Here is a 20,718-nt window from a genome sequence, read left to right on the forward strand (position 1 = left end):
TTCAATACACAAGACAGCTGTCAAGTCTGTAAAACCCTTTCAATTTTCCTGCTTTCTTTCAAAGAGGACAAAGTGACAATTTGAAATTTAATAAAATTAATGACTAAACCCCATGTTTAAAAGCAGTCCTCCAGGCCAATAGTGTTTTCTAAGGAAAACCAGAAGAGCTGGGACGTGACCAACACCTCAATACAGGAGTCACCATTGGGCATTGCTCTGAGCAGCCAGGCAGCTGCTGAGGGGTTAAAACACAATTCATTCACTGGAGGTACAGAGTGCAATGTTTTCACCTAGACCCACCCTGACGGCTGTCACAGCCTTGTCCTGGGTCCCTCTACCTTTTTAATGCTCCTTTTGGTCCTGAGGCCCCACCCGCGGCGCTCCGTTTTGATGATCTCGGCGTCGGGGTAGAGCCTCTTGGTGAAGCATTGGTTCTGGCAGCGCTCCCCGGCTGGGCACACCTGGGGGTGGCACTCGTACTGCAGCATCCTGTTGAGGCACTCCGACTCCAGCCCGCACGGGTTCTCGTCCGACGGCTTGCAGTTACACCGGGGAATCTCGGACAGGTCGGCCACCTGGATCTGAACCTTCCCGATAACCTTGTTGGACTGGGGAACAAAGGGGGAGAACAAAGGATGAAGACATTGCACCGGGAACACAGAGTCAACAACTGACATGAAAAGGCAAAACCAAAAAATATTATTTTATCCTGTGTTTTACCGTACTATACAATAGGACAAGAGATTCGTGAGAAGACCAGCAAAATGATTTGCATGAATTTCTTTAAGCTTCCATTGTTGAAAACCTTGGTGTAAGTACATAACTTACAATCACAAAACAGCTTGGGTTGGAAGGGACCTTAAAGACCATCCAGTCCCAACCCCTTCCATGGGCAGGGACACCTTCCACTAGACCAGGTTGCTCCAATCCCCATCCAACCCATCCTTGAACACTGCCAGGGACTGGGCAGTCACACCTTCTCTAGGCATCCTTACTCATGCACAGGGCAACTTCCTCATACATAGAATGAAAATAAAAAAGAAAGAGGCCAACTCACTTTAATGTGTTTATAGGGTGGAGGTTTCCTTGAATTCCTTTCAATTTCCAATGCCTCTTTGCTTTCTCTTTGTGCTTTCAGTTCCTGGAAACGCTTTGCTGCTTCTTCAAGTGCTGTGCAAAGAATTCAGAACAGAAAGCAATCAGCCCCAGCTGCTGCTAACCAAACATGTACATGTACATGTATCTATTTAAATTTATTTTTCTTAAGGCTAGGAACAGAACTCTATTATCAAACAGACAAGCTAAAAATCAGTTATGCAATTTATCATGAATTTATCATCAGGTACTTTCAGCAGGTACCAAGATACTGAACAATGATCCCATGCAGCAGAGCCCAATCTTAACATTTCCCCCGTTTGTGGAAGCACTGAACTGGCCCACAACAACACACAATGAGTAGGCACTTAAACACATTTTTATCTGCAGTCAAGGGATCAACACAATGCTTGGAGTTCACGTGAACACAGAACACTAGTCACATAATATTCCCATGCAGGTTAAGTGGTGATGGAGACACAAACACGTGGAATTTTTGTCATAAACCACTATAAACTTTGTTTGATTTTACCTTTCTTGAAGGTCTTGTTAATACTAGTTTGCCCCTCAGCAAAGCTTTTATCTCCTTCAACATAAGGGAAAACTCTGCCCTGGTGTACCCAATAGTAGTCATGTGAACCAAAGAAAAATACTGGGAAGTCCCCGATATCATGTTTGAGGCCCTGTATGTTGAGAGGCACAGACCTGGGATTGCAGATCTCTGCTGGCCACCACCTGCAGAGTAGGAGAAAAAAGAAGAATATAAGTTCCCTAAACCAGAGCTTCCCAGTTTCCCTAATGGGATTGAGAAATAAAAGCCAGTTTTCCTTTCTTAAGGAAATGAATTCCTTTCTCACGCAGCCAAGGCTCCCGCTGGCAATACCTGGGAAGCTCCATGTAAAACACGAGCAAAGCTCTCGCTCCAAATTTTGGAAAAGCCTTCTAAGAATATCCGTGGCCTGAGAGTGGGTTTCTAGGAGCACCTGTGAACACCTTTATTGCTGCAGCTGACTAAAGCAAACACCAGCAAGGACAGCTGGGCTCTGAGCCAGCCTCTCCTTTCCCACATCGTGATCACCCTCTGCAGAGCAAAGGTGTGCGCAATCCAGAGCCCAGCACTGCCTGGGAAAAGCAGGAGCGCTGCATTTCAAGGGTGACATCCGTGCTTGACACCAAGCAGAGGAATTATTGTATTTCTAACTCTTGTTCATGATGATTGAGCTGCTTTATCTTCCTGAAATTCCAGAGTACATGAAAACATCCAAAGCATCAAAACCCCCAAAAGGTGAACTTGCCTGTAATTCCCAAGCTTGACCCAAACGATCTGCTTGTACCGCAGCTTCTTGCCAGCTTTACAGTCATTGCAATTCCAGCATCCCTCAGGCATTTCTATGCTGAGACACTCGGGGTGGAAGGAAGCTGGGCAGGACTCACAGCACAACAGTTTGCCACCTTGAAACAAAGAAGCCCGCCTTGGTTTGTAGAAGCCAGGATTTGCTCCCCCCATGCACAGCAATCAACATTCATTTAAAATCATCCACTCGAGATTCCCACTGCCCCACAGAAAAATGGCAAAAGAAAGGGATCAAGTCAAACTTAACAATGTTGGTTAAAAAGGACTGTGCAGTGCTTAACCTAAGTTGGGACTCTTAACTGCATCAGACAAAAAAGCAGCTGAGGACTTAAACACAAGGTGAGTTGGCAGGAGCAGCACCATTCCCGAGGGAAGCACTGCAGCTGGGAACAGTGCTGCCAGCTTTTAGTTCTTTGGTGATGGCCAAAGCAACCACAAAACTCCGCATTTTTAAAGAATCCTTTTTCAATCAACATTGCTCTGACTGAATCCCCAGCAATCATTAGCGAGCACCAACCCCACAGCCTATAGGTTGATCAATACTTTTCTGCTGCAAGGACAGGAAAAAGAATTGTAGTGTGTTTATTCCACAAAAAGTTTACCAGGATAAGCCCAGTACATAAAGCAGAATGAGACACACATGAGTTGTCCCTATCCCGACAATTCCTGGTGCACAGAGGGAACCTCAGCACTGGGCTTCACATGAATTTCTGAAGTTTACACTTATTTGGGCAAAAGTTGTTTTGGTTGGCTCACATTTTGGACAATCTATTACACGTGGAGAGCCACAGCACAGCTCTAAGCCACCCTCAGCAAAGCAGCTCATATAAGATGACTTGATACATTACACATACTGTAAGATTTTATACATGTAGGTATATAAAATATATATATATATGTTCTTATATGTGTATATATATTTAAAAATTAACAAGATTTTGTGTCCCAGATGGAAAATCTGGGAGAGACTTGAGAGTATTCAAACCAATTTTCAATCACAGTATCAAAAGAAGTGTGAATAATCACTTTTCAAACCTTTATCAGAAAATCTTGTCCACCTATAGACTTCCCAGAATATCATTGCATTAATTGATTGTTGCATGTTACAATGAGCATTCCTTAAACAATCCAGTTGCATGACCAACACTGTATTTCCTCTGCTAAAACCAGTAAAATACAGTCATATGGATCCTCCAGAGCTCCCCAAACCCATAATGAAATTTTAAAGTATTTTTTGCAAATGTAATTTCAGAGGAAATACAGACAAATTACTGAAACATTATCCAAGATGAGAAAATGCCAAGAGATGCAAAAATCAAACAAAATCAAACACAAAACTGTCAATGCTAAGCAAGAAAAAACCCAACATTGCTCTCGGGATGCATTAGGCAGATATGGCTCAAGCTAAGCACAGGGCTCAAAATAATTCTTGTTTTCAGGAATTACAGGACTACTGCAAGCCATCGATGTCACAACGCTCAAAGCGACCTAACTTGGGCTGGGCAATGGGGCACCGGCTCTGAACGCTCCTGGGGAACCAAATTTCTGTGGGGAACGAAACATTACATCTGAGCATTGCACACAGACAGCAGGAATCGCCCCAGGAGGGATCTGGGGAGGCTCAGCCCCCCTCGGCAGCAGGAAGTGACCCCTGTCCGGAGCTGCGGGGTCCCTGCGGGGTCAGAGCCCGGCTGTGGCAAGGACCCATCCCGACGGGAGGGGATGGGGATGGGGCACTGCTGTCTCAGTGGTGGAGGTGGGACACGAGGCCCAGGGACTAGTGGGGACACACAGAGGCCAAACCTCACTGCCTTCCCCCTCTGGCACCCTCCAGAAGGACACGGCACCCACCCTCGTCCAGCCCCAAACGCCCTCTCTTCTCTCAGGATCCGCACAAGATCCGAAGCAGCACATCCCCCTCTGCTTCAAATCAGTTTAAGAAGTGGTTTTACATCATCCAGGTAAATACTGAACTGCAACAATATCGAGATCCATCTGCTTCCTCTTCACATTGCTGTGCAAACAGCTCCCCGAACCTGGAACAGCCCAGGCCAGGTAGAGAGTGACCAAATCTCTTCCAAGGAGAATTTAGTGACAGCAATTATTTTAAGCCCTTTTATATAAAAAAAAAAAAAAAAAAAAAATTGCCAACAACACGAACACAGGCTCACAATAACCATGAGTGAAGGTCACTGAAAGCAGTCAGTGTGGGGACAAGCAGACATTTCTCCGTTGATTTAGAGAGAAAAAATAGAAAAAGCGAAAGTAAATTAAAGAGAAAGAAACTATTTTGGTTACCTTTCTCACATTTCTTTTTGGAAGCTGACGAAGGAGGAGGAATCATAGGTAATTTCATCAACTCAGCACGATTTGACTCATTCAGTAGGTAGTGGGACTTATAGGCATAGGAACTGAACAGGGGGTCTGAATGGTCCTGCACTACCAGCCCTATACGAAACAAACAGAAAGAGATGAGTTGCAATGAAACTACCCATGATTCCGTGAAGGAAAAATCAAATAAACCCAATGAACACCTCTAATGCGTTATGTGGGAATGAAAAAAGGATAAAATGAAGAAAAAGGAAAGTCTGACAAAGTTTCTGCGCTAACAAAGAGGTTGTGCTGGAGAGACTCAAACTTATCTAGAAAATCTTGCAATGAAATAAGCTGCTTCTAAGTGGAATTTCAATTGGCTTTTTACCCTTCATTTGTGCATTTATAGACAAGCACAAGAAAAGCAAAAAAGTTTGAATCAGTGGGATCCCCTCTCCTTCCCACAGGGCAAAAGGAATCTCCTCTGCAGACCCGGGGTGATGGTCACCGCAGCAGGGTCGTGCTCTGAGCTGGGGCTACAGACAGAACGGACGCTGGGAATGAGAACTCACCGTCCCACTCACTACAAATCTACCCCTGAGATCTTGCCTACAGAAGTGTTTTGCCTCTATAGTTGTGCTGGAAAGCAAGGAGGGGTCAGTGTTCTGCAAGGCACCAAGGGGGAAGCACAGATGCAGGTTCTGCCCTAGGCCATGGTGGCAAAGCTGCCCCACCCAGCCCTCCCAGGGCTGCTCCAGAACAGTCCAGAACTCTGTTCCCTACATAACTCCATTCCAAACCAGGCCTTGGCAATTCTCTGTCCTGCACCAAGAAGAGCTTTTCCTTGTTAATCCAGAGAGCCAGGCAGCCCAGGTGAGAGCCCAGAGCTGCGGAGCAGAAGCGCTTGGCCAGTAACTCATGGGAAGAGCAGAGCAACTAAGCCCCAAAGAAACAGGAAAGATGAGCTACCAAGAGAGCCCCCAGTTCTCTCCCTGAGGGACACAGCTGAGGGCTGTAGAGAAGCTCTTGGATGGTGCTAAAACACTGCTGTAAGAAGACTGAGGTCAGCCCATCTGGACACACATCCCTGGGAGGATGCCTAGAACAAGGGAACCTACACATGGAATCAGGTGAACTGTAACAGGCTGACTGGAGGGTACTGCAGGGTGGTGAACAAGAAGCCTTTAAATATTTCACATTTCAAGTACCTCACTGTAAGCAAGTTTGTATATTTTGTAGATTGTCTCTCATCTACATTTCTCACTTCAGTAACTGCATCTAAGTATGAAGTCTCTGCTTCTGATAGCGACTAACACTAATTAAATAACCATTCTCATAGAAGTGCCCGAGGATTTCTAAAGCATGCAGTTCCCCATTTCTTTCTGAGCAGGTGCTCAGTGCTCCAGCCCCAGGTACTGTCCTCAGCACTCTGGCTCCCGATTCCAGCCAGGCCTGGCAGAAACAAGGCCCACAAGAATGTCCTAGATGAACAAGTCCAGAGTTGCTCCAAGACACGGAGGATTCAAGCAGTGGCAGTGGTTTGTAACTGTTCAAGTTCTCCTAATTAAGATCTGGGGAATACGCAGGACAGGGAATTCCATCTGCCAGGGCTCAAGAGGTTATTTAGATTGCCAGGAGAAAATACAGACTCGTGCAGTTTCATCTCTGATGGAGCCAGATTCAGGTATAAAGAGAATTACTAAAGAAATGTAAAATGGAAAAAAAAAAAGCATGAAAATTTCCTTCCGCATTTCTTGCCATTCTGAGATCTGTAATTATTAGTCTGCTCTTGCCAAGTCAAGGCAAACTAAACTTCCACCTGAATGAACACCAAGTGAAAACAAAACTTCAGGATCCAGTTCACTTTCATTTCCCTATTAGTGACTCACAGAACTGCTGAAGAAAACACATCCACTATAAACTGCTGGGATTCTGTAGAAGCTACATATTAATGTTATTCCAATGCCTAAGAATAATGGTACTTTTGAATCTTGAGACCAAAGCAGCTGCTGCACCTGCTCTCTGGCAGAACCCTGGTGACTGACGAGCCATAAAAGTAACAAGTGGGGAAAAAAAAAAGTTAAAAAGAAAAAGAAAAAAAAGAGAACTTTGACATATGGAAAAGCCCAGCATGAAACCTGTTCATACAGTACCGCTAAAGGTTTTCTTTCAAAGTTCTCAAATGTGATGGCAATTATAAACTGAGTTTTTCTAGTTCATGAATAAATCCCACCTTTTAGCCTTAAAACTTAAACAGTTTTAAGTTTGTAGTAGTGGAAGAATCCCCATATAAGTCTGCTTAATACAGTGATTAATAACACAGCAGCCATTCTCAGCATGCAAAGGCTGGAATTGGGGGATTGGGATCTGTTTTTCCCTACTGGCAGAACAAGCCAGCCTGAGTGCCTATTGCTGCTTCTGGCTATTAAATGTTATGGACCAACACAGCAAGTGGAATCTCATGAGGACTGCTGACCAAAATAAAATTAAATTAAATTAAACTAGATAAAAAATCCCAGGCAGCATTTAATCCCAGCAAGCCCTAAGGGAGGAGTTCCTCATGAAACACTATTTTTATCACTAAACTGCACAAGTGACAACAGAACTACAAAACAGGGAAAAACCAAGTGTCTCACCTCTTGCACAAACGAAACAAAAGCCTACATTTACAGCAGATGAGGAGTGAGTCCTTTTGGAATGGTTACTACAGATGAGGATGTGGGATGACACAAACAAGCTTCCTGCAGCGATGCAGCCGTCTCCCGAGTGATAGGCAACGGGGCAGCGCAGACATCTCGCCATGCGACCTGCTCAACAGAACACAGCGAAAGGCACACGTCACCCAGGGGCACAGCATCATTTGGGTTGGAAAAGACCTCCAAGACCATCGAGGACAACCAATGCTTGGGTCAGGATAGGGCAGACTTCCCCAGAGGCAAAGGCAAGGCTGGGTCTATCCCAATGGCAGTACTGGGTTAAGAAAAGAAACACCTGCATCTTTTTTCTAAGGAAAGTTTCACAAATATTACCCCTTAACTTTCACTTTAAAATTGTTAAGAAAAATTTCCATTCTACAGTCTTATTTGTTTGGTTTAAACATTTTGGTTCATTTCTAAAAGAGAACTTCATTTCTTTTTCCTTGAAAAATAATTGTTCACAAGGCCATTACAAACTATCTTTAAAACCCGACCTCGTACTATGAACCCTTGGCTTCCACTAAACCCAGCACCAAGAGCTGACCAGGTGTGTGGATCCAGGTACACTGCACAGTGTCAAGGTGCCAGCTGCTTCCCACCCATGAGATATTTCAGTTGACGACCTCACTGAGGAGGAAACCCTCGTTCCTTGCTGCGTAGTGTGTTACAGAGAGTGGAACTGGATGAATTGTTACTGTGACGATGCCGTTGAGCCTCCTCCCTGCTCAGAGCAGCTGCCCTCACCTTTGCTGGCTTTATGCATGTCCTTGTCCATGGAGCAGGCAGTGCAGCAGTGCTGCGGGCAGCGGAAGCCCCGGGACTCGAACAGGGCCGTGGCAAACTTGCGCACACAGGCCTCGTGGTAGAACTTCCCGCAGGTGCTGACGGAGCAGCGCTTCACATCTTTGCCAGGGAGCTTGCAGGAAAAGCACGTGTGCTCTCCTTGTAAAAGAAGGAATAAGGAATCCTGATCGTAAAAGCCAACTCTGAGATACAGATATTGTCCAAACAAATTCTGAAGCCAACAGACTGCGAGCAATACAGGATCCTTCCCAGCCAACAGGCACGCTGGTTACCATGATCCACAAAAACATTGGAGCTGTTGCTCACATAAAAATCTCTTATTCCAAGTAAAACCCTAAGCAGTTCATTATTTTTTTTCTTATGAGGCACTTGCTAAATGGAAAATGACAATTTAGTCTCAGAGGTTAAAAAACTAGTGGAATAACCCCAACTTACTCACAAACTCTTGGAAAGCACCATCTGACCAGAATGTGGCTCCTGAGAAAAGGGGGAAATCCCTCCCAGTTTTCCAGGCACAGGAACACACTCACCATTCTTACACTCGGTGCAGATGAACTTTTCCTCAGGCATGGCCTTCAGGCCGAGACACTCCAGGTGGAACACGCTGCAGCACTCGCCCTCGCAGGCCAGCAGCGACTCGCCAGTGCTCTCGCAGATCTGCAACAGGCAGAGGGCTCAGCAGGGAACGGGGCACCCCAAAATGCCAGTGACTGCCAGGTGGTAACAAGAGGAACTGCCTGGAATTGCTTCAGAATTAGGGTAAGGCAAGAGAACTGAACCTGGCAAGTCTCCGGGCCGAAGACAACCCCAGCACTCCCCACACCCTGCTCTGGGGTACCAGTGTGAGCCAGGACAGAGCCAGGAAAGGCACTACAGCATCCACCTGCACTCCTCCATTTCTCAGGGAACAAGCTGCTCTTGCTCTTCAGGTCCTTTACAACCAGGAAACTGGCCAGAAGATTCCAGGATTTTTTTTTTTTTTCAAAATACTGAAAAATTCTCACTCTGCCCTATCCCGATCAACCATCTGGAATCTTCAAATGGAGCAGAAAATGGCATTTATTTTTCTACTGATGCTGGCAGGTATAGATTAGACACCACCTTCCAGCTGCTGAGCTTTCTGGCCTGCAGGAGGGCTTAGGAATCATTTAACATGAATCATTTCCAGAGCATAAAAACTCCTAAAAGACTGGGTGTTTTATCTGAGAGGTTGAATTAAGAGAACTAACAGAAACAGGGGATAGATATTTAGTATCCATCACTTCAGGTATCACCAGTTACCTGACAAACAGTGTCTTTTTTACTTGTTCCAGTTCCTCTCCTGGACAGGCTGGAGTCCACCGACTGCACATCCGAGGCATCGGCGTCGGCAGTGGCTGAGGGGCTGTCTGAACGCTTCCCAAAACTGCCCTACAAACAGGAAAAATCCACGGCACTCAAACCAGACAATTCCAAAGGACAACCACACTGGGAAAAGTATTTCTGTCACTGTTGATCAAAAGACCATTTTGTAGGTCAAGAGACACAAAGGTCCTCCTGGAAAGGTGCTGAACTTCACTGGGATGACACAAGTGCTGCCTTCTTGATATATTTCACCTGCACAAGCCAAACACCATAAGGAGCTCTCTTACTTTTCCAGACACTCCTTGGAGTTACACCAGATACAGCAGCATTTCCCAATTCTCCAAAAATTTCAAACCTTCCACAGAGCAAACCATGATCTAAACCAATGCTTTGCCAGACAAAGTAGCAGGAAAATTTGTAAGTAAACATTGTATTTGCATAACAAACCCATGGAGGGGATTAGAAGGAAAAAGACTGGACTTTATGTTTTCAGACAATAAAAAGACTCAAAATGTGTAGAAAAGTGTTCATATATTTAGCAATAATCAACTGAAAAGCATCTTGTACACTGACAGCTTAATCAGGTCCCTGTGAGAACCAACACACCTTTACCTGTAAATCATTGAGTCCTCTGGAATCAGAGTCAGACGTGTCCCTGTAGGCTGAGCTGGTCAGTTCCATGTCCGTGGAGGCACGACTTCTCTTCTTTAAGGGTTTACAGGAGTCTGAAATCTCACTGGCACCTTAACACAACATGCTAAAATTAGCTTTAATATATGTTCTCAACTTTTTGCTTAAAATTAATAGAGGAAAGAAAGATGAGAGCCTGGATTACATTATCTGCCTTAATTTTCAGTTTGCAGTTTTGTTACTAGTTGAATTCTCCCTGAAACTCATTAACTGAAAACCAGCTTAGGCAGAGTTTTTGACAAACTTCTTAACATGGCAACACAGTGCAGGAAGGTAATAAATTGTCTCTAAGGGAGGATAAGTCCTTAGGAGATTTCCTCGTCATCATCCATCTTTAACTTTGGCTAAGCAGAGACTTTTAAGAAATGCCCAGAAGGACTTAGCTGCTTACAGCATACGAACAAACACCATCCTTGCCTCAGCAATGCACAAGGACCAGAACCCCAAACACAGCCCGTCCCCAGGCAAGTCCAGCTTAGCCCCACAGAGCACCAACACTGTGGCTCACATGGAACAAAGCTGCTGCCCAAGGGTGATGAGCCACCAAGTTCAGTTGAGTTCACTTTCACCTGCCACTCACCTTTCTGCAACCCCGTCTTCACTGCTGCCAGTGGAACCGTTTCAACCTGTTTGAAAGGAAAATCCACAGTTAACACCAGAGGAAAGTTCCTCCCTAGTACCAAAAAGCAAACAGGTCAGTTCAAGGGGTTAGAATTCGGGCGGGAGCTGCCATCCCCTCCTCAGCCCGAGCCTCCGCATCCCGCTGGCTTCACTCCTGCCTACGCTGGTGCCCGGAGCCGTGGCAGCCACGGGGCACCAGCCGGGTCCTTGCACTCTCTCCCTGTGGGCATGAAGGTGACGGGAGCGCTGCATCCGTGTCCAGCAGGCAGGAGCGGGGGCCTTTGGGCAGCCACCCCTGATGCTGTGCAAACCCCACACCTGTGTGAGCACACGTTCCCCTGGGCAGGGGTGACACTGGGCTAGTGAGACACAGTGCGGGGCCACTCGGGTGCTCCCAGCAGCATTCCCTGGAGCTCCTGGAGCCCTTCCTCCCCGTCTAGAGCTCTGCACGGGCCCCCCCGGGTGCCGTGGTGCAGGGCTCTACACAGCTGGAACTCGAGGGCACAGGCACTTCAGCAGACAAAGGTACAAGCTTACAATCTTGCAAAAGCACTTCCAGTCCTTGACCCTATGGAGAAGTTTAGGAACTGTTCTGCCAACATACATGGAAGATGTGGGAATTTGGTGACAGGGTAATATTTACAGAAGAAAGCTGTTGCCTAACATCCTGTTTTTAAGGTTAAGAATTACAAGTTATTTCTTTGCAATGTGGTTACATATGCATGGAGAAACACATTTAGTAAATATTTAAGGATTATTCTATAATTTTTTTAAAAAATATTTTATTTTGTTGTACAATAGGTAAAAACATACAGTAGAAGGATTTGTATAGGATACATTTTGTAATACAAATATAAAATCTAAACAATCACTTTTATTTCTCCACTAGTCACTGTAACAGTAGCATCAACATTTTGTTTTTCCCATTAATTGTACTCGTTCCAGTTATAATTTTATACCAAGTTGTTGCAGACTAACTGGGGAATCAAGAAAACTTGACTTTGGGTAACAAATATTGTTGCATAATTGTAAGAAGTTAGTAAGTTTTTTTTTTTAAATATAACTTAATACATTCAAGGTTTTGAGCATTACAGTGCCCCTGGGTTTCACTCTCGTCAGATACTTCTCCTGAGAAAAGCACTTTAATTAATGTCCACAGACTGAGTCAGCCAGGTAAGAGAAGCACATGAAGCTACCTGGCATCCATGAAGTTCATCTTGTTGGTTCTTATACCTTTGTTAAATTAAGAAACCTTTACAAACATAAAATAACTCTTTTGAACAGGGGAGGCTGCAACACCTCATGCCAAGAGGCTCCATGGACCACATCGGGTGTCACACACCCAATATTTAAAACGCTTTAAAGTTTCAGCAAGAAACTGCCTCGAGCTGGAGCACCCCTCTGCTGCACAGCAGTGCAGAAATGCTGCAGCATCAAAGGAAAAATAAGGAAAAAACACCCAGAAAAAGGAAGTGGGTTCACTTTCAGTCTCTGAAGTGAAGAAGTGCAAAACAAAGCGCAAAGGGCAAAGAATAAATTAAAGAGATAAAAATATTTTTTCCCCTTCCCATATGGGTCCGTAAATCTTCATCCTGACTGTCCCTCTTTAAAAATTCTCATTGGGAAAAGCTAAACTATGAAACATTTATATAAAATTCTCAGCTTTCAGACAGAGGCCCTTGAAGGAAAAATCAACCATGCAAGGAGAAGAACCAACAACTTTGACAAACTTGTTAAAAGTGTATGCAGGTTTTAATATTTCTGTCCATCCACTGCACTCTGCTACTCATTTCCATGCAGAAATTTCTTATCATTAATTTTTTTTTAAAGCAACAACATTTGTCTATCTGACATCCAGATTAAAGGAATGCCCTGTACACGTTAGAACTATTTCAGGAAAAAATGGTATATCCCAGAACTGTTTTGCTGATGTCTGCCAACATGAAAGTCTGACTATTCATCTTTAAGTGAAATCATCCTTGAAGTCCATTTTCAGAAGTGGTCAAATTAATCACTCTAACTTCATTTGAAAAACAAAACCTCAACACAAACCAGCAGCTAAATCAAGAGCCAAAGGAAGGAACCTGGTGGCAATTCCATCCAAGAGAAATCACTGAAACAAACCCATTTTGCTCAGAACAGAAATCTCAAAGGAAACATGGCAGGTTCATTAGGAGTCATCCATCACTGCGTTCCCACTTCCATAGCCTGACTGATACTGAGAAGATGCCAGTAGCAGAGTCACAGCAATGGCATTGACAGGGGGATTTCATGGAGGATAGTCCAAACCGAAACCCGATGGGGAAAAATGGAGAAAAATAAAAAGGCACCAATATAAGCCACAACATTTATGAATACGATATATTTTAACTCTCTACATGGAGGAAGCCAACCTGCTCCTTTTTGATCTTCTTCTTTGGCACAACTTCGGTGGATTTCTCAGACTCGGAGCGGGTTCGAATCGATCTTCTCTGTTGCTTCTTTTCTACAGAACCTGAAGAAGGAAAAAGGTTTCCATTACATGATTCCTTGTATTTCTGAGGAACACCAAGATGTGCAACACCAAACCAACAGGTAAAGGAATGAAACCAAGACTTTGTCCTCTTTTGAATGTTTTATTTTTAAATTCAGTTCCAAGCTATTGACCAGCTGGTGCTGTGGCTGCAGACACACATTCTGATTCCAGAGACAGATCAGCTTCAGAAAACAGACACCAGGAACAGAGTGGAACAAAAGGCTGGACCTCAGCTTAGGGCAAACAGATTTCCACAATCCATAATACACCTCTCAGGCACAGTCTTCACTTGGTTAATTTTGAACCAAACAGTCCATCTTTGGTGTTTTGGGAAGGTAGCCACAACCAACTCCTTGAACAAAAACAAACTAGAAATTTCGGATGCAAAGCACAGCTTCAGGATCTCCCCCAAAACACCAGTTCTGTGCCCCCCTCTGTGGGGTGACGGCCTCTGTCACACAACTACAGCCAGCCCCCCGCTGCACCACCTGCAGCCACACCAGACCTCAATGCTCACCTGAAGGTTTCAAGGTGAAGAAAAACCTCAGTGCAAACAGAAGCATCGACCACGATGTGTTATCGTCATTAATGAATGTGAAAAACAAGTTTTTAAAGTATTACCATACAAAACAAACTCAGATTAATGAAGGATATCGTGACATTTCAACAGAAGAAGAGGGAGCTACTGGGTTTTTGGCAACTACGGCTGGCAAAATCAAAAGACCTTTCTGTGCTCCAGCACCTCCCAAACAGGCATATCGAGAACCATGGACACGATACTCAACACCATGGGCAGCTGTTGGAATAAGCACACACTCAGAGCTGACAGGAAACTGGCACCCAAGGATTTACAAACACCTGCTGGGAAGCATTATTCTGGGTTTTCAGTCTGGGAGGTTTCACCTAAGAAGACACAACTGTGAAATACTTTGTTTTCTTCCAAGCAAAACTGCAAACATTTGGGAGCTGACTGTGCCAGCCAGATGTACTGTTAGGAGCTGTAAACCTGCCTGGTCTTGTCAGGAGATCACGTATCTAGAGACACACACAGGCTTGAACCAGACTGAAACACAGCCTTGCAAAGGACTTTGGAGAAAAAAATTAAAATTCCTCTTGATCCATTGGATGAGCATTTTTCCCATGGCTGCATGGCTCAGGAGTGTCTCAGTAACTGAACTATCCAGCTGGAAAAGTTATCATGTTACAATAATTGGATTTCTGAGGGGAAAAAATTGTTGTTCTTCAAGGGAAAAAACTTTTACAGCACATTAATTAATGAATAATAGCAGTTAGTTATTAATAATTTAGAAGTTAATGACTCAGGTCAACATCCATCATGTCCATCCACGTGTAACTTCTGGTTCCAATAGGCCCCATCCCTTGAGGGACTCCCACAGCTGCAGTGGGTCTCCACATCAGAGCTGGGCAACATCTTTTGTCACTTTGCTGTGTGACCAAAATCCCCTGAACCAGCTTCAGGTAAATTTGAGCAGATGTGACCAACAGTTACGTAAACCAAGAATGGATTTTCTCCTTGTGCTGCCCTGCTGAAGGAAATAAGATCAAGCCCTGGATCAGAGAACTCCAGAACTGGAGTGCCTAATGTTGGCTGACGGCAACACTGATCACTGCAACGGGCAGTTCTCCTCTTCCCGCTCTCCAAGGATCCAGCCATCACCTTCACAATGCTCCTATTCTATCTTCAGGCATATTTTCATCCAAAGTTTCAGGACAGATGTTGGACCAGCCCTCCACCTTGCTGGAGATAAGTCCTAGTTCAGTGTCTGCAGACCAGAGGCACCAGGGATTCTCAGGGCTGCTCTTGCAGTAGCAGATTTCAAACAGAATTATCTTCCCGGCATTATTGAATTCTGTGAATCTAACTGCAGGTTATCAATAAGGACTCCCAGGCTCAGCCTGGGAAATACTTTACCGTAAAGGGATTCTGAAGTTCCGGTGACCTTACATTTGAAAAAAGGACTTGGCAGTTATGTACCACAAGAGGGGACCAATAACTGGACTTTGGAAATGGCTTTGAGAGTGACTGTTTGGAGCGTGCACTGCAGGAAAGCTCAGGCACTTACAGGGTGTTAGCAGGTGGAGTGTTACGTATCCAAAAAGCCTAAGAAAACGAAAAAAGAGAGGCTCAGAATTCTCACCCCCTACGTCTTGAAGAGCCATAGGGAAGCTGAAGCCTTTAGACCCCAGGTGAGAGAAGCAGAACAGCGATGGCCTCTCCCGCTGCAAGGCAATTCAAGTATCCACAGCAACCACAGCTGGAAAGAACCACCACTGCCAACAGCAGGGGAAACCTCATTCACACCAGGAAATCTGGAGTACCTGGCCTGTGTGCTGCAGTCCCAAACACGCTCCATAAACCAGCGTATCAAATAACCCTGCCTAAACACTGCACACGGACAGAACCTGAAATGCGTTTGCAGAGGACTCATGGATGCTGACCACTGAGATTTCTGACTCTGGTTCTCATTCACTTCATGTTTGGAAAGGGAGAAATAATCAAACAGATGGATAGTTAAAGCAGAAGTGACGCCTGGCAACATTATGAGATTCAAATAGCTCATTCAAGGTTTTCCCATTTCAGGCCCAGGTTCCATTATTTGCTTCAGTGGTTCTTTTCCCTCAGACCTGATACTTCAAAACTCACTGCTTTATGATGCGGCCCCTGAGACAGCTTCAGAAGGCAAGCACCACCTCCCCTGGTCGATGAAGTTAGTTAAAGTGGTTTTTTTAAAATCCCTGTTCTTTAACAGGCCATGCAAGAACGCAACAACAAAGGCTAGGGAGTTTCCATCCTGAATCAGACATTCCCTACTGAAATGTGCCACTTCCTGACTCTTTTCCTTTCATGACAGTTCTTGTATTTTACATTTGGGGCCAAAAGCCATGGCAATACCTTGCTAACACACATCCACTGTGTTGTCTTCTAAACCAACTTGCTGTCTGCTCTGCACAGGACATCACCCCTCGAGTATGTTGGCTCAGGCTGTAAGATGCAGAGGCCAAACCACCAATCCCACCCCACAGCCATGCTGTGTATGTTGGCTCAGCATGTGTAACATTAGCCATGCTCACTATAATTATTATGTAAACAGAAAGATGTTAATAATAATTTTTAAGTAATGAGAAAATGCTGGGTTTGGTATTTGAATTTTCATGCTGAGGGCTCAGGTTCAGACCAGGAGTGCAGTTTCCCTACCTGCTGCCCCAGAAGTTGTCTCAGGAGAGGACACGTTTTGCACCACTGCTTTTTCACTTCTCTGAGCTGATGAAGAATTAAGTTTCTCTTGTCCTTTGATGCTTATTTCTGTTTTGTTACCAACTCCCTTAAAAAGAAAAAAGGAAAAGATTGTCTTCCCCTGATATAAATGTGTGTTGCTACCAGGTAATAAACCTGCCCCTGAATCTCAGAACAGAAACAATCAATGCTCTCCAACCCAACACATAAACAGGATTAATCTACTACGGAGTTACTTCCCTGCAGAACTTTCCACCCCTCTCGATCTCCCCTTACACACAAGGAAAAAACAATTCCAGTGACTTTTCTAAACATTACCTTCTCTATAGGGCTTAGGATGAAATAAACACTCTCCAGGTAGAGAGGCAGAAGAAGGAGGCTGAGAAATAGTCCTAAGCCTTTTCCTTACACTGACTGTGGGAAGCTGCTGTGCACCTGAAGGAAGCTCAGAGGCAGAACTCAATTTAAAAGTCTGTTACACAAAATGTAGTTATTACTTTTTAGTACATTATTAACAATTTTGTCATCTGTTTCCCACAAAACCACTGATTTTATCACGAATTTTTGGATTATTTCAACTAGGAAGCTGAAGTTAAAACAGCTTTAATATTTTTAATGTGTTACAAACAAAAATATGGCCACCTGTAGGGAGCTGCTCTGCCACCAGCAAAATAGCTACTGCCAGAGCTGCACTGAAAGTGGGGTTCAGTGCACTGAAAGGTTCTGTTGTCACAGCTGTCTGTTAATCTCTCCAACGAAAGGAACATGGATGGTGTGAAAGCTTGGTGGACACAGTTCGAGCTCCCCAGTAAGGCAGGCTCGGGATAACTCAAGAGCAAAAGAGGGGTCACTGTGCCAAGCACGTACCTTGGTGGAATAAACAAACTGATCGATGAGTTTTCCATCCCCAGCAGCATTCTGAAGGGCAAAAACCTGTTCAATTTTAACAACTGGAGACATGTTACACTTTTGCAGATCCAAGTTGTGCATGGTTATCGAAGCTGGTAGGGACTTCCTAGCTGCAGCTGTTTTCCATGCGATTTTCACGGGCGGTGCCTCCTCCTCCTCCACGCTGGACTGCCTCCGCTGGCCCTGCCTCCGCGCCTCGGCGCTGGAAGGTGACGACCCTGCCGCCACGCTGGCGTGTTCCGGCTGCGCGTTCGGCACCGGCTTCGGCCGGCGGTTCTTCTTGGCCTCCGATTTGGAAGCAGCAGTCTTTTTGGCTTTGGCCAAAGCCTCCTCTGGCTCTTGGTCTACGTAAATGAAGGTGTACTGTTCTATCCTCTCTTCCCGGGTCATTTTCAGCGCCTTCTCGGCGTGGGCAATGCCAATGTCCCACTGGGCTCGCTCCCTCTGCGGCCGGGGCTTGCGAATCTTAAGGGACAAAGACAAGCAGTTGAAGACACTGAAGATTTTGCCACTACAGCACTTAAAACACAATCCTGAGGGTCTCTACATCTCTCAGGCAGCAGATTGAAGTCTGCTCTCCATTTACAGGGTATTTTTGACACTGAATGTGGACACTGAATTCCCTGCCAGCAAGATGCAGCCAGTCCTTCTCAGGGTAAAGCCCTGCAGAGTTCTAGACCAGCCCCAGAGCATCTCCCTTACAGAGATGATCCCCCCAGTGCCCCTGTACCTTCTGTTTTTCGGAGTGGTTGCTGGCTTGCTTGGCTGCCTCAGCCAGTAACTGCTCATATTGTTTGTGCCCTTGGTACTCCCGAACGCGCTTCTCGTGCACCCAGGCCCGCTCCGGCTGGTTGCTGAAGAACTGGACGTGGTATTCCCGGGCACCTGAAAGGGAGAACACCAGTCAGCAGTTGTATCAACACTGCTCTGCCTGTTCAGCTTACGCTTTCCTCCTCCCCAACGCTCCATTCCTGCAAGTGGAGGTACCTGGCTCAAGTGCAGAAATACAACAGGCCAGATCCAGAACAGTTTAAGATGGAAGCTCAGTACACCCTGCCCGCACCGAACACTCTCACACTGACTTGAGAAAAGCAGAAACGCCTGTGCACAAGCCCATTCCCACAGGCCCACCTGCAGAGGTCACGTACCAGGTACTAGTTCTGTGCGAGTCAGGACTGTCCTGCTCAGCACACACACAGCAGAATTCACCCCGCAAAGGCAGTTCAGAACTAAGATATTTTTAATAAAGGAACATCTACAGACACCTGACACTCTGGCAAAGAGCTTCTTCCCTCACCTCTTGTATTAATTTTGGTATGCACGTCAAGCTGTGGATCACACGACACCATGCAAGGCCACCACGGGTACGTCCCCACCTTGGACCAAACGAGATCCCCAACCTGGAACTTGACGTCGTGGGTGACCTGCGTTGGAAGGGATGGCAAGAGCTGCTGGACCTGCAAAGGAAACACCAGATTAAAGCCACAGGAGAGGATTTAGAGCACTTGGAGATGACACACCATCCACAGGGACTTGTTGTTGTTGTTCTCTCAGATATCCCTGAGGTTTGATAATCCAAGATGAGAAAAACATTTCTCAGAAACATGACAGAAATGAGCTGCACACAGCTGGGATTTACGTAACATCACTGACAAACCAAGATGCAAAAGAGCAACTGTCACCCCCCCAAAACGATTCTGCTTCCTAAGTTGATTAGAAATAATGCTTTTAGGATAAAATAAAGCAATAAATCCAGTACAATAAGAGATGCATTGATGCAGTAATGATTAGTAAGAGTTTAAAAGAAATGACAACTGATTTATCAGACAAATTAAAAGAAGCAATGGAAGAAACAGTCCAAAAATAGTAACATTCTGTATGTTCCAAAAGCGTTAATTGGTGTATGTACTAACCGGGGCTTCCTCCAGCACTGCATCTTCTCTTGGTCTCTCAGAGAGTGTGCTAAGCCTCTCGTTTGGTCTCTAGGAAATGGGTAACAATGAAGAGAAAAAAGGAAAACAAACACAAACAAGGTAAGGGGACAGTAAAACAACAGAAGATAATAGTGAAACCAGGCAGAAAAAAATAATTCGCAGAGAAAGGCAACCAAGAACCCAGAAAACAGGAATATGACTGCTCCTTGTACTCAATTAACATAGTAACATCACAGTAAAGAAATACCTGGTTTCCCCTACGCTATTTACATTACGATTGCACCTGACTATAACTACGTTCTCCTGTAACAGGTGGCAGAAGAACATACATTTAGAAACAGTGAATCCAAATAACTTTCCACCTAAAATAATACACAATTTCCAAAAACCAGAGAACCCCATGTGAGGCTATCCATAGTAATGCGGTGAGTCTCACTGTACACCAGTTATCTGCAAGAACAGCAGTACATAAATCATGTTAAATACACAACATGATCATTGTAAAATCGATGTTAAATTGCACAGAGTTGACAAATATATTTGGAGGATCAAACATGTCTGGAACACAGAGCAGAATCAGCCCCAACCAGAAGCTGACACTGACGTGGGGTGGCCATGCCAGACAGTGTGAGGGGACGGGCTGAGATAAGGGTTGGCTGGGAACTATCTCAGGAGACAGATCCCACACACTTGCTTTTCCTGCAGCAGAGAAGTCGGAAGTCAAAGGACTCAAAGAGCAGCAAAAGGAGCCGTCAGACACAAGCAGTGAGAAACTAATAATGCAGACAATCCCCATTATTTGCAGGCCACTCCAAGCACAGACCCCACATCAGTCCATGCTGTGTGCTCCAGAGAGCCGGGGACACAAGGAAAGGGACAGAGCAGCTCAGGTCAGGGGTGGCATGGCCCAGTGTCTCATTTGGAGCTGTGTACATAACCACCATTTAAGACTGATCACATTGCTATCTGCTGTGCAGAAATCCTTCCTCCCTGTACTGCAGGAAGCACAGCACTGATTCCTGCCTTTCCTTCACTACAGGGAGTTAGTGAAACCTCCCCTCTGCCAGAAGAGTCAAGCTGAGTTCACACACTGCAAACTCCCAGTTCCTCACAGAACATAACTACCGAGCAGAGAGGCTGATTCTTAAAACAAGGATTCAGAGCTTGACGTTCATCCGTGTATTCAC

The 20,718-nt window shown here is 45.1% G+C and overlaps 1 protein-coding gene across 5 annotated transcripts in view; it reads right to left on the reverse strand.

Annotated features, from left to right (window-relative positions):
• Positions 1–20,718, reverse strand: part of NSD3 (nuclear receptor binding SET domain protein 3) — a 32,600-nt gene that overhangs the window by 2,746 nt on the left and 9,136 nt on the right. For 2 of the 5 annotated variants that reach the window (XM_048287267.1, XM_048287266.1), the window contains exons 3-19: positions 19,511–19,579; positions 18,895–19,054; positions 18,328–18,482; positions 17,556–18,062; positions 16,650–16,776; positions 13,311–13,411; positions 10,877–10,922; positions 10,219–10,349; positions 9,544–9,672; positions 8,793–8,919; positions 8,203–8,400; positions 7,399–7,569; positions 4,748–4,897; positions 2,391–2,547; positions 1,628–1,830; positions 1,058–1,170; positions 339–608 (exon numbers count right to left, since the gene is read on the reverse strand). In XM_048287267.1, coding sequence (XP_048143224.1) covers positions 339–608; positions 1,058–1,170; positions 1,628–1,830; positions 2,391–2,547; positions 4,748–4,897; positions 7,399–7,569; positions 8,203–8,400; positions 8,793–8,919; positions 9,544–9,672; positions 10,219–10,349; positions 10,877–10,922; positions 13,311–13,411; positions 16,650–16,776; positions 17,556–18,062; positions 18,328–18,482; positions 18,895–19,054; positions 19,511–19,579 — 2,814 coding nt within the window. Of the gene's footprint in view, positions 1–338; positions 609–1,057; positions 1,171–1,627; positions 1,831–2,390; positions 2,548–4,747; positions 4,898–7,398; positions 7,570–8,202; positions 8,401–8,792; positions 8,920–9,543; positions 9,673–10,218; positions 10,350–10,876; positions 10,923–13,310; positions 13,412–16,649; positions 16,777–17,555; positions 18,063–18,327; positions 18,483–18,894; positions 19,055–19,510; positions 19,580–20,718 lie in introns of those variants that run through there. The other 3 variants (XM_048287268.1, XM_048287269.1, XM_048287270.1) reach the window with 3 other exon arrangements.

This window comes from Corvus hawaiiensis, chromosome 27 (genome assembly GCF_020740725.1).
Source record: "Corvus hawaiiensis isolate bCorHaw1 chromosome 27, bCorHaw1.pri.cur, whole genome shotgun sequence".
NCBI classification, from domain to species: domain Eukaryota; kingdom Metazoa; phylum Chordata; class Aves; order Passeriformes; family Corvidae; genus Corvus; species Corvus hawaiiensis.